This window comes from Alosa alosa, chromosome 5, assembly GCF_017589495.1.
Source record: "Alosa alosa isolate M-15738 ecotype Scorff River chromosome 5, AALO_Geno_1.1, whole genome shotgun sequence".
Taxonomy (NCBI): domain Eukaryota; kingdom Metazoa; phylum Chordata; class Actinopteri; order Clupeiformes; family Clupeidae; genus Alosa; species Alosa alosa.
The window spans coordinates 16,721,420-16,735,325 of record NC_063193.1 but is presented as its reverse complement, the minus strand read 5'-3'; the positions used below and the strand labels follow the sequence as shown (position 1 = coordinate 16,735,325).

At 40.9% G+C, this 13,906-nt stretch overlaps 2 protein-coding genes across 6 annotated transcripts in view; one reads left to right on the top strand and one right to left on the bottom strand.

The window, feature by feature from the left end:
• The window catches only part of LOC125294980 (dematin-like), a 96,883-nt gene that overhangs the window by 29,707 nt on the left and 53,270 nt on the right, over positions 1-13,906 (bottom strand). The gene's annotated exons all lie outside the window — the stretch shown is intronic.
• On the top strand, positions 4,953-11,331 carry LOC125294979 (proteoglycan 4-like). Of its 3 annotated transcripts, none has more exons than XM_048244080.1 (3): positions 4,953-5,251; positions 8,605-8,799; positions 8,901-11,331. In XM_048244080.1, exons 2-3 carry the CDS (start codon positions 8,613-8,615, stop codon positions 11,033-11,035), a joined length of 2,322 nt encoding a protein of 773 aa, XP_048100037.1. In that variant the 5' UTR covers positions 4,953-5,251; positions 8,605-8,612; the 3' UTR covers positions 11,036-11,331. The 3 variants fall into 3 exon arrangements, with proteins under 3 accessions (XP_048100037.1, XP_048100035.1, XP_048100036.1); XM_048244078.1 differs by having other exon boundaries at positions 4,953-5,274; XM_048244079.1 differs by having other exon boundaries at positions 4,953-5,274; positions 8,588-8,799.

Below are 13,906 nucleotides of genomic sequence, written 5' to 3'. Positions count from 1 at the left end.
TTGCTCTCTGAAACAATTGACAAAAGCTTTCGCCCGCAACAGCCAATCGAAACTGGTGGCGAAGCCGCAAAACGGGAAGTGAGCTAATATCTCAGCAACCCTGTATCATAACCAAACTTACTACATATATTCATGACCCTATTAGGAGGACCTGTAGGGGGTGCTACAATTAGCAATATTGCATTTTGATCTGTAGTTTCTGATGTGTTTTATCGATCTTATTTTTTGAAACTGATAACATGTTCCATCCAGTTCATTCTAATGTGTGCATGCAAGGGCGGGGCGGGGCAGGACGGGGTGGGACGGGCAGGGGTGATTAGGTGGGGGCTGGCTGGCGGAGGCAGTGGCAATACTCAGCCCTGTTTCAGCCCTACAAAATCAGCTATGTTTTGATGTGACACTTGTTGAAAGTGTTGATCACGGGTGTCTGCTAAGTTCTATTTTGTCACCGTGGCTACTCCGGCCTATTCTGCTTGGCCCCCTCATTGCTGCTTGCAGCTATATTTCTATGTGAATTTTGTGTTACTATCAGGATCCCTCTGCCCTCATTCCTTACTTTAGCTCTGTCTTTATCACCAATAAAAACTTACTAAGTAAAAAGCAAGACCATGTGTAAGACTTTACAGAGGCATATTTAGACCCTTACTACTTTCAGTGTCCTACAAAGTGTACAAAAACAAAATAATTCTGGGCCCCCAAAAATGGTAGATAGGCAGTTGATAAATTGAGACTTAATATATACTACATTAATTGATTATAGCATATTAAACAGCCCATAAAAACCTACAGTGGTATTCAACCATTTTTTTCCTAACACAATTTTAAGCAAGTCTATTGGTAGTTTGATCTCTTCACATAGACAACATCAATAGAGTAGCTCCTGAGCAACTAGCCTAGCAGCTTTTAACAATGTAAAGGTGACACCTGTTAAAGGAGAATTCCGGTGTGATATTGACCTAAAGTGTGTTGAAACATGATACAGAGTGTGAACGTATGTCTCATAGCTCATCTCGGCTTGTCCCCTGCACTCAGAAATCTGGCGCTAGTTAGCCGATGCTACCAACAGGTTTTCAAAGGGGGTGCCTCGGGCATCGGCCTAGCCATACAAATAAATCACCGTTTTACACCCTTTACGAGGCTCAAAGTAGCTCCACACTTCATTGGTAGACTTCCGAGGGCCCTGACATTTAAAACGAGACATTGAGAACTGCAGAGAAAAAGCACTGGTAGTTTATTTACAAGGCGATTTATACAGACAGTACCTTCAGGAAGTTTACCGTTTGCCGCCATCTTGAACTTAAGTCGAGCGACGAGTACGAATGAACAGGTATGATAAGGGATCAGATTCCAGAAATAATTCTGTGGATTCCGTGGAATAATGCATGGATTCTAGTTGCTTCCAGTAGCAGCAACTGGAATCCATACAGGTAGTCTCAAACTAAGGTGTTTGTTACCCACACATCATCTTATGGTGTGCACACTTCATAAGTCCTCCTTGATACTAGGGTAAGAGGATATTTATGATTTTATTGTTTATGTACAGGTTGGTGGCACATCGACCACTCCAGCTATGCTATGTCAATCCACAGAGATGGAGTACTGATACACATTGTCAAATATTACTCCAATACAATTATTAATTTACTTACTTTAAAAAATAGGGCTTTGGTTTGTCACTAGCACTGTGTATTCATTCACACAAGTGCATTCACACTGATAATTATGACAAAGTGCGCTGCAAGTACATGGATGGTGAACTCATAACAGTCAAAAAGTTTTCACTTTTCGCCCTCAATGATTGCCATCTTGGTTACATTGTAGAAGGGGAGGGAGCATGATTATAGAACACTTTACAGTGTTTAATTACTAATGGTCTAAAAAAATATTATCACTTTTATATTGGTATAACAAATAACTGTATATTTTTATCTAATGTAATGTTTATACTGCAATGTGTGTGTGTGTGTGTGTGTGGGGGGGGCATTTTCGTTCAGTTGTAAAGACATACCATACATAACATGTGGACTGACAGAAATAATAGTCTGCATGCATGATTATCGTGCTATGCTTTGAGGTGTATAATGGCTTATAATGTAGTGGAGCAACATATATGGGGACATTGTGCACTACTGTATGGCTCCAATCATACCAAAGTGCTTGGAGGAGAATGCACTGTAGTTCTGCATATGTCAGACAACAAGTGGGATTAGGTGCCATTTTACCATATACTGAAGCTTAACATTTGTGTGTCATAGTGGCCAGGTAGTATCCCCTGTTTTCTGGCTGGTTTGTAACTTGGTCTTTTTTCAGTAGGCTACTTGATGACATGGACTAACTCAAACATTTCTCCACATTCATCAGCTAGCTATCTGGCAAATAAGCCAAGCTAAGCAGCAGATGGAATGCAGATGGAATGGTTCTTCAAGAACTGAGTGAAGTGATTCAAGTTGTGTTCAGGGAGTCATAGAATGGTTGAACGGAGCATTATCTTGTTCTATGATGTTAACACAGAAGGTATGCAACTTTGGTCTGTCCAAAAAATGCTCAGATGTTATTGCATAAGCCCAATTACAACCCCATAATTAGGCTGGAGAATAAAATGGTCAGTTTTGGCAGATTTAGCGCCCCCTCATGGTTTTTTGGACATCCATATCCACATTACCTTGCAGCCAATAGAGTACTAAAGTGTGACATCACGTTTCCGTAGCAACCAATTTTCTGTTCTACACAAACCAAATTAACATTGTGAAATACTATGCCAGACCAAAGTTTTATAGAAAATGAACGTTTTTTTTGCAAGTTGATAAGCAGTTTGCCTCACCGATGTTTGAAGCAATTATTGAGAATAGATCGTCTTCATTTTTTATTAAAAAAACTGAAACTACCACGGTGTAAACCGCTGTCGACATGGTGCAATGCTTCCTGAATGCAATCATCAGTCAGAGTCTCATAGCCTACTAAATAAATTTCAATTTAAAAAAAAAAAAAGTGTCCAAAGCCACCCCGGTTGACAGTAATAACCAAAGATTCCTATGACGTAACTGATCTATCTTGCTCCGCTCTAGAATTTATAACGTAACGGTAAATTTGCCTAATCTGATTACATAACGTTATTACCAAAGATTCTAGAACAGAGCTCTGTTTTAGAATCTTTGGTAATAACGTTATGTAATCAGAACAGATTAGGCAAATTTACCGTTACGTTATAAACTTTATCTTTCATACTAGCACAAACTTTTCCTTTCTATACCCTGGAAAAATACATAAAAGCCTCGACATGTTTCGATCTAGGATTTTTACCTCTTGAAATTGATTTATTCTCGTTTTAAAAGAAAGAACACAGCGAAGCAATGGAAAATGCCATCTCTGGTTCGGTTGTTTAGAAAAGAAAATCTGGTTGCCAGGACAATGCGACGTTTTCACTTTAGTACTCTATTACTGCTTTAAAGATGAACTGAACTGGAATTTGAAGTAAAGGTGATATAACAGATTCATTTTATTTCTTCTCATTGGTACAATGATTAAAATGGCTGAATTTATTAAAGGGGATAAAATTGTACGGTGAAAGTGTTATTGTTGTTACACGGGCGCAGCCATGTTGGATTTCAACAATCGGCTACGTCACTGGCATGGTAAGCTAGTCTGCTCTGGTAAGCTAGCAGCCATAGCAGATAATGAGTCTGAGGCTAGCTGACATGGCTGAGGAAACCAACATTAAAGGCAATTGAAAATGTAGTGGAGTAAAGAGTAGATTATTGGCTCAAAAATGTACTTGAGTAAGACTAGAAGCACCATTTTGAAAAAGGAAAGTTGCCGTTCCTCAAAAAAAATAGGCTACTTTTTTTACTCACGCGCGTTACTTGTAAAGCGTTAGGCTACTACCCACCCCTGCAAATGCCTACTATTTAAATGGACATTTTAAACACTTTCCTCTCGTTTTCCACCTCGCAAACTCTAGGCTACAATAAAGGCGCATTATCTTTTGACTATTGCAAAAGCCTCTTGTTCTGATATTTATTCATTTCACATTTTTACAACAAAGCTTGTCACAGCCTACAAACAAACGTTTAACTCCAGAGGAAAATAATGCGCATTCAACTTAATAACAAATCCAAATAAAGAAACCTCCACAAATAGGCTATCAACGTAGCCTACAACATCTCTCTTTAGAAATATAGGAACAGCTTACTATGCTGAAGAGCATGCAAGCATACCCCCAAGAAAAGTTTGAGAACCTGTGGCCTAAAACAATATGATTGCATGCAGGTTGCATGTTAGATCTGAAGTGAGATGTGTCGCGATAGTCTGTCATTTTTAAGTGGGTCCCCAGAAAAAAAGTTTGGGAAACACTGCCTGTAGGATAAATTTAGTCAGATGTTATGAATCAGTGTCTCCCCTGTATAATAGGCTAGAACTAGTTGATAAAAAGGGATTTTCATGTCCAACACTATCTAACTGCCTTTTCCAAATATGTAGCCTAAATTACTGAAACATTTTGTGAAATAACATAGGCTACCAGAGACACTAGGAAAATATATATAGGCCTGTCATGCAGTTGGTAGCACCACACATAGGTTAGTCTATTACAGGGCTTAAAGCAAGGACATTTTCTGTGAAGTCAGGCTATCAGACATTCTTTTAAAATGTAATATTAGGCCTACTTGCCTACTTCCAAATATCGCCCCACTCCTCAATTCAAGCACAGTGATTTTAACAGTTAGCCTTGATACTGAATGTGCTTTGATTTAAGCATTAAGACTGTTGGGCAAAAAAAGTCTATAGTATTGTGCCACCGGCCATAAATCAATTTATAAAGACAATGTCATTTTTGAAGGAACCGTTTTAGAAAAGCAATAAGCCACTCGAGTCCTTAGGTTAGGCCTACACTGATTTTAGAACAGCTAAGGGGGGTTTTAGGCACTCCGCTTGCGTCTAATGCAGTCATGGAACCAAAACAATGAGGAAACATAACACTAAGCACAAGGGGGAGTGAATTCAGGGAGCAACACAGGATTAGTTTCACTTTCTGATTCCCAGAAATTAAAGCACCAATGACAACGCTCCTCAAACAGAACAGCGGATGAAAGCTAACACCTCATTGGAGGAGCAGTCCATCAGGAAGACGAGACTACTGAACAAACCCGGGCTTGTCACATTACTGTGGGCATGCCATGTCAAGCCGTGAGCACTTAAGAAGAACTAAAAGCTTAAGTTTACCTAAAAGAATGACAACAAACTCAACATCACGAAGGTAGATCAATATCCTACCAAAAGGTACGCTTAATGTATTATGATACTGTTGGCCAGATGTACTAACGCTTTTGCGCCCACTTCAGGCATATTTGTTTCGCAACGTGCGTGTAAAATCATTGCATGTAGGCTACAAACAGGCCGTAATGATGTAAAAGCGCAAACTGCCTGTCGCGGAAGCTGAAAATGGCAAATTCCGATTTTCTTGTGATGCATATGGATTCATGTGAGGATCCAGGGGAAAGTGGGAGTTTAGCGTAAAAAGATGGGAGGGGAAGAGTAAAGAGCGCTTAATTATGTATTCCGCGGTATGTAGCCTACAAAGACTGCTCCTGAAAGCGCACTATTCTGCGCCTAAATACTTCCGCCTTGTAAAAGCAGGTGTTAACAAAGATAATGAATGCGTAGCAAGATGGGTCGTCCTAGTTCATGTCTATGAGGGCAAAGTGGAGTTCAGTCAGAGACGGGCTCTGGTTCAGTTCCCGCCTGCACAGGGGCGTGTCACTGACGTATGACTTACGTTTGAACGCCTCGGTTCCACGCCAGACAAGCCGGAGTACAAAATAAACTTGGTGTACACCTTCATTAATGTTGATTTTCTCCCGACTGGAGGGTCATACTATCACGACATTTTACTGAAATAGGGAGGAGGGTTTGGAGATCATGATACCGAGTCCGAAATGTGCATCCATTGCTCAGAAAAATAAGGCTTTGACAAATTCTGGAAAATTCTTGGATTCTGCCATAGACCTCAATGTTAAAAAGAGAGCCGATCACTTCATAAATGTGCGGGGGCGTGTACTGCTACCCTATTTGCATGAATTTCCAGGGACAGGAAATGGCCTCTCATGAAGTATCTGGGTAATCAACCATCTTTGGTGTTAATCCAAATTGCAGTTCAATGCGTCAATAAGAGAACCTTTCAAAGACATCAGAATCACTATTTAGAGCACCAGTTTTGTAAGTGTTTGTACTATCAAAAGTAACCTTAATGTTGGCCTTTCGAATGTCTTACTTTCATTTTCATTATCTCCATGTTTGTTGACATCTTATGTATGGTATTATTTCATGATCGCTAAACGTTTGATTCTTTTTAATGTTGATATCAGTTAACTTCATTCAACTGCGCTTGTACTGTAGGCTATAGGCTCTGCCATTCAGTTGTGGACGTTCGCAAATGTACGTAGGCTACATCTGGCCCTGAATGTCTTTGAGAGTCCATTTTATGACAGGCATGAAGATGAGTTGTCTATGATGGCACTGCAAGGATACGGTTATGTTCCTTTATCAGGTTTCAGTTGATTAATTAATTTGAAAAACAACTGTAGCACTAATGTCCACCTCAGAGGCTGTCCTACTTAGTAAACTTTTTCTTCTGTTGGTGGTGTAGACTCTTATTTGCACGCATGTGTATCTGTACAAAGCACAATCATCTCTGAGCTATATTAGGAAAATAATGGTGTGTAGATTAATTACCCAGCACAATAGTCCAGACATGCAGTCGACTTCAACCCATAATTGAAACATTAATTGAATGAAATTGAGTGAAAAGTATACTTTTCACTCAATTTCATTCAATTAATGTCTCAAGCTAAGGTGTTTGTTACTAAGGTTGCCAACCGTCCCGAATTGTGCGGGACATCCCGTGTTTTGGGTGATTTTGATTTGTCCCGTCAGGGACAGCTCCAGTCCCGATTTTAAATCACAGCTCAGCGGCCTTGTTACTGTAGCCTAACTAGGCTACTGTAAACGCACAAAGTGTCCAGTGCCGCCGCAACCACGCCCATCTCGCACTGTGCGCACGACACCAAAGGACAGAGAGGCACCACAATTTACCAAGAGAAGCTTTACTGCAAACTGCTTTTCACTCTTGATTACAATGTCAAAATGCAGCAACAGCATCTTAAATAACGATGATACTTTTTGGGTCCTCTCAGTCTACATTAGCCTATGCACCAGATCTAACTTGAACGTTATGCTACTCGTTTTAATTGGGAACGAGAGGGAGAGAGGGTGGACGTTTCCAGCTGGCTTGTCATTGTTGGTAATTGATTTCACCTTTTTAATATAAGAAACTTTTAAAAGGAAATCATGAGAACAACGAAAACAACGCGAGGAGATTGCGGAGTTATCCGGTTCACACTTGGCTACTGACCATTTATAAAATGTGAGGGCACTTCGACATAGGCTGCTGGCACTGTGATTTGGACTGTGATAGAATATGAAGAGTGGTCTTTGCCTTTGTGTAATAGAATTGAATTGGTGAGTCTTGAAGTCTTCAATAATCCGTTTCCCTTAACTAAGCATTTACATGAATAGGCTATGCCAATTGAAACACTTTCCACTCAGATAGCTAGGTGGCTATCGGTTCATAATTCACTTTTAATTGCAAACAGAAAATATCAAGCTATTCCACAACAAGCTTATATTTCCACAGGAATGAAGGTTGTTTATACCAACTTAATATACTTATCATTGTTAATAAATGTATAAGTAGTTTATAATAAGTTTGTGGACGACTAGCCATAGGCTATTTGAATGGAGCTGGCAAAATATTATGAATACCATGTAGACAATGCTCTTAAAGTGACAGTGCACCATCAGCATCAAATCGGTAGTATTTCTTAAGAAGTGTATAAAATAAAAACAAAATGACTTTGTCATTATTACCATTTGAAAAAAAAAAATAATAATAAATATATATATATATATATATATATATATATATATATATATATATATATATATATATATATATATTGGCAACCCTATTTGTTACCCACACACCATTTGATGGTGTGCACACTTCATAAGTGCTCCTTGATACTAGGGTAAGAGGAGATTTATGATTTTATTGTTAATGTCCGGGTTGGTGGCACACTGACCACTCCAGCTGTGCTATGTACATTCACAGATATTTCTTACTGTTTCTTATATGAATGTGCTGTTGTGAAAACTTGCCTAGTGAGTCTCAAATCTGTAGTGTGCAAAACAAGTGACTCTGACCCATTCGGTGGGACAGCCCAAGCAGTTAGGTTAATCTGCAGTTCAGTTTTGTTTTTAAAAAGTAAGTTGAGGTCCCTTCACAAATTTCAACAACGGAAACAAAACAAGGAGGGTCCACTGTGTAGGAATCCTGGACCAGTCACGAAAACTCCAAATTGTCCACACGAACACGCTCCTGCTGTTTACTCTAGCGTCTAACTGCTCCCCATAGGCCTGTGGCCTATATGCAATCATGAGAGAACAGGCTAACCAGCGTCCCCAGGTGTATGGAGTATGTTTGTGTCAGTGTGCTGTCTAAGATAATGCACCTCATTTCGTAACAATCTTACAGTATGTGTATACCTCCAGGGTGAAGTATGGCATCTGTGTACACTATCACTACTGGTGAAACACTGAACACCCACAAAAGCTTCAAGTCACGTCTCCCTTGGGGTTCGTGCAAAAATGTGTCTAACATCACAGACTGCGACGTCATCCTCGCTTTCTGTCCAGTCACGTCTCGAGTCGGAACGGACATTGAGGCAGCGTTGCGGGCCATTCCAGGTACTATACCACCAACACAGATTGACCAGACAATGTCATATTAAACTGCTGCCCTTCCTCTGGGCATTCATCATTCACTCTTTGTTATTTTTCCTCCACAGAGGGTAAACCTTTAGCGTTGGTAGTGCTTCACCACACATTTGACAGTAACTACACTTTGCCTGACACAAAGAGGTTCATGAAGCGGCCTGGCTGCATCACTGTGAACTGCCTGTTCAGTGATGACGGACTGATGAGATGCCCTTGTAATGATGATGCAGTGCGAGCTGTCGCCAAATTCCTGCAGCAACATGGGAAACGCAGTCCGAGAGGCAAGCTGGGCCTGGGTCTGCTCATGCTCATCTTGTTGTGTGTGGCAATTTCCAATTTCAGAGAGCACTCAGTTAACTCAGAGCACTCAGAGTTAATTCATACCAAGAAAGAACTTGAATTGATTCAGCAAGAGTATAAGAAATTAGAGGGGAAACTAAATAAAACAATTAACTCTCTCAAGGAAGAGGTTGAAAACTGTAAGGAATTGGATAGGAAAGCAAATGAAAAAATTAACTCTCTGGAGGAAGAGGTTGAAAACTATAAGGAATTGAACAGTGAAGCAAAGAAAGAAATTAACTCTCTCAAGGAAGAGGTTGAAAACTGTAAGGAATCAGACAGAAAAGCAAAGAAATACATTAACTCTCTCAAGGAAGAGGTTGAAAAATATAAGGAATTGGATAGTAAAGCAAATGAAAAAATTAACTCTCTGGAAGAAGAGGTTGAAAATTATAAAGACTTGGATTGGAAAGCAAATGAAAAAATTAACTATCTAAAGGAAGAGGTTGAAAGCTATAAGGAATTGGACAGGAAAGCAAATGAAACAATTATCTCTCTCAAGGAAGAGGTTGAAAGCTGTAAGGAATTGGAAAGGAAAGCAAATAAAAATATTAACTATAAGCTAAATGAAGGGAAAGTAAATGAAAAAATTGAGTCACTGAAACCAATCTCCCCCTCTGTTGAAAACTCACTGAAGAGGATAAGCCTGCCTGATGAAGTCTTCAGTGGTTTAGAAGGAGACACTGAAAAGCAAGAGGACAAGTCTTCACAATTACCATGTGAATCCTCACAAAATTTGGAGATAAAGGCCTCACATGACACAGCCGTAGCAAGGAATGATGAAATGGATGAAAAGGACAAAAAGTCTGATAAGAAAGCGGCAATCAATTTAATATATGTGCCGCTAATTTTGTCCATTTTGATTCTATCAGGGTATTCGTTGTACGTCATAATAACAACATTGGCAACCACCCTCACCACCCCTCCCACCATCCCCAACCGCCCCACCACCCGCAAAAACCTATCCTCAACAGAGAACCAGCAGCTGAGGCTCGATTGTGTTTTAAGCCCCCAACGGTGTCTTCCAGGCAGCATTACCACCGATTTAATGGCACCTAATCCTAACCCAAGCCCAATCCTAGCACCTTCCAGGCAGCTAGTCCTTAAAGACAACTTTGGGAGCTTAAAACACCAAGAACCCCCCACCTGCACCACCCCCATAATGAAAAACCTATCCTCGACAGAGGACCAGCAACTGAGGGAGAGGCAGGGATGCAACAACCCTTACACCCCCACAACCCCCAGCTGCAACACCCCCACCTGCCCCATCCCCAACTACCCCACCACCCACATAAGCCTTGAAGACAACGTTGGGAGCTTAAAACACCAAGAATCCCCCACCTGCACCACCCCCATAATGAAAAACCTATCCTCGACAAAGGACCAGCAGCCGAGGAAGAGGAAGAGGTGCAACAACCCTAACCCCCCCATCACCCCCAAACGCCCCTCCCGCCCCACCCCCACAAGCCTCATCCCCAACTACCCCACCACCCACATAGGCCTTGAAGACAACATTGGGGGCTTAAAACACCAAGAACCCCCCCACACCTGCACCACCCCCATGATGAAAAAAATATCCTCAACAAAGGAACAGCAGCTGAGGAAGAGGAAGAGAAGCAACAACCCTAACCTCCCCACCACCCCCAAACACCCCAAACGCAACAACCCTAACACCCCCACCCCCACCTACAGTCAAGCAAACACAGAGAAGCAGGATACAACCACCACCGCCATCAGCACCCCCACCCACAGTCAGACAAATAGCAACACAGAGAAGCAGGATACAACCACCACCCCCATCAGCACCCCCACCCACAGTCAGGGCCAGAAGAAGACAGGGAAGAAGAAAAACAAGCCACACGTTTAGGTGTAAAGTTTGTTGGTAACATTCGCTATAATGTTGTATGCTAAAGCCGCATTTAGGTTTGATTCCCTCCGCAATTACTTTGTTGTATGGAATAAAATAACACTGTATTTTTTAATAACAGACTTAATTTTGTTGTATATGTGCTTTGGGAATACTTCAGCCACCACTGTTGGCCTGTGTAGGCTACTGCAGTGGTGAAGGTAGCCAAACTTAGAGGTGCTCTAAGCGATGTTACACAGTTTCTAAGCTAAAACATTTTTTGTCACATACAACAAACTCATCATCTGCTTGCTGCCAGTGCCCTAAATACACTGCAAAAAAAACACAGCTCTGCTCTGGGTGTTCAGTATTTCACCAGTAGTGATAGTGTACACAGACGGCATACTTCACCCTGGAGGTATACACATAAGATTGATAGGAAGTGAGGTGCATTATCTTTAGACAGCACACTGACACAAACATACTCCATACACCTGTGGACGCTGGTTTGCCTGTTCTCTCATGATTGCATATTGCCCACAGGCCTAGCCGGGTAAAGTAAGAGTGTGTTTTCCCATTGGTTAATGCAGAGTAGTTTGACTGAAAAAGAACGTAAAGATTATGAACATAACCACGGTTCTCTGAAGGAGAACACGATGCGTTAACCCTTCTATCCGTCTAGTCTTGGAGCGTGTGACTTGTGTTTACGTCACTTCAGAATGGCTAGAGTGATTGTTGTTGGCCGCGGCGGCTTATTATAGCGGAGCCATTTTCGCCAAACGGGACCTGTAAGAGGACTTCAGTTGCATTCACATGATCGTGGAATGTATTCCCATTGGTTAACGCCTTGTGTTCTCCTTCAGAGAACCGTGGTTATATTCATAACCTTTACGTTTTGTTTGAACGTCAACAGAGAGATCCTTTAACGTTAACACCCTCTATATTTCAAATATGGCTAATGAAATCTCTGATAACAGATCAATCAACAGAAAACATTTGTGCTTTGTGTAGTAATGATAGGTAGTAGGGATCGACCAATTATCAGCCAGGCCGATTATTAGGGCCGATATTTAGCATTTTTATAATAATTGGTATCGGTCATTTTTTCCACCGATAAGCCGATACTGAAATGGATAAAGAATGAAACGCGCTACTTTGTCTGTAAAGCGTCTCCAACCATAGCCAAAGTTAGCATAATTAAATGCTTTTGAATGAAAATTTTCAGCATATCGCCATAGCCTAGGCTACTATCTACCCCCCTTTTTGACAACTGAAATATCGGTTTAACATATCGGTTATCGGCCTGTTTTGGTAATAATTGATATCGGTATCGGCCCTGAAAAAAAACATATCGGTCGATCCCTAATAGGTAGGCCTAGATGTTTGATATTTGTACTGCTAGGTCCATATAATTTCCAGTGAATATAAAAACAATTCTAACACTGTTCAAGTGTATTAAATGTGTGTATGTTAGGCCTAATTGGTCGCGGAGGCTCATTCAAAATAGCAGAGCAACACGAGCGACAGAAGGTAAATAGAAACGAGGCGTTCATCAAAAGTTGCACCACGATGCACAGCACTGAATCGAGTCACGTATAGTCAGGACACTCCAATTGAAAACAATGTAATTAAACTGATTTTATCGCTAATGATCGCTCGCATCACATCCTGTCAGGGCAATCACTTATAGGCTGCAGAAATAATTGGGAGGTCCGAAATTTCTGATCTCCTTTGCTGTCTTAGCTTTTTTCCCCGCAGGTTTCTCTGCAGGCTCCCCCTAGCCCTAAATAACCTTCTATTTCATTTTAGTTTAAATAGTCTATAGCATGGCCTAATATTATGCCTAATATTGTGCAGTCAAAATCATCCCGGTCTTATTAATTTGTGATTACGTTTTATGAGTGTTTTCTCAAGTGGTAGCCTATCGCTTAGGACAGGTTGCACCATCGGAACTCATCTGATGGTTAGCAAGAAGAGTAATTTCGTCAGGCTACCTTGCGCAAGTTCACGGTATAATCAATGTATTTCGATGTGAATTGTGTGTTACTCTCAGGATCCCTCTGCCTTCATCCCTTCCCTTTAGCTTTTAGTCTTGATCAACAATAAAAAGTTAATAAGTAAGTACTTTACAGTGGCATATAAAGTAATGGCCATGGCAATGAGGAAAGGAGAAGACTGCAATCCTTACACTCAACATTAAATGGTTCTGTATGACTGACACATGACTGACAGTTACCATCTCACAACTATGGTGAAGAGACTCATTGATAGCCTGAAACGAGCGAGGAGAGGAGACGGGACGACAAACAATCAGATGGATCTAAGTTAGCGATAAGTACGTTATTTTTTAAATCATCGATTGCTCAAAGAGGAGAAATCTAGACAGCGAGAGCAGAGGTTTATATAACGATACGGGGGCAATCCATGCAAAACTGTCAAGTCCGTAATGGCAACTAAATAGGCTACCATGGCATTATGTTGGCGTTATGGATGTGACAGTTTTGCGCGGAATTGCCCTGGACCGACTCTTCTACATATTCTGAGACAGGCGATTTTTAAAAGTGCCAATTTGAAGCACCTCTACTACAAAGCATATATTTTGAGCAAGCATAGGCTAGGCCTACCCATTCAACAGTGAACTTAGACCACAGAATACTTTACGATTTAAGAGGGCAATATCCAGCACAATCTAGTTAGGCCTACATCCACATGCCCAACAACGTGATGTTCCTGGGTTTCCAGGATTTCGGTTCAACATAAAAAAAATAAAAAATAAATAAACTTGCTGATTGATGGGTTCAAGGAACCAGCTGTGGAATATCCATTCTTGTCTCAGCTCAAATTTTATTTTAAGTTCACGTTAAGATCTTAAAAATAGCCAAGGCTACCCAG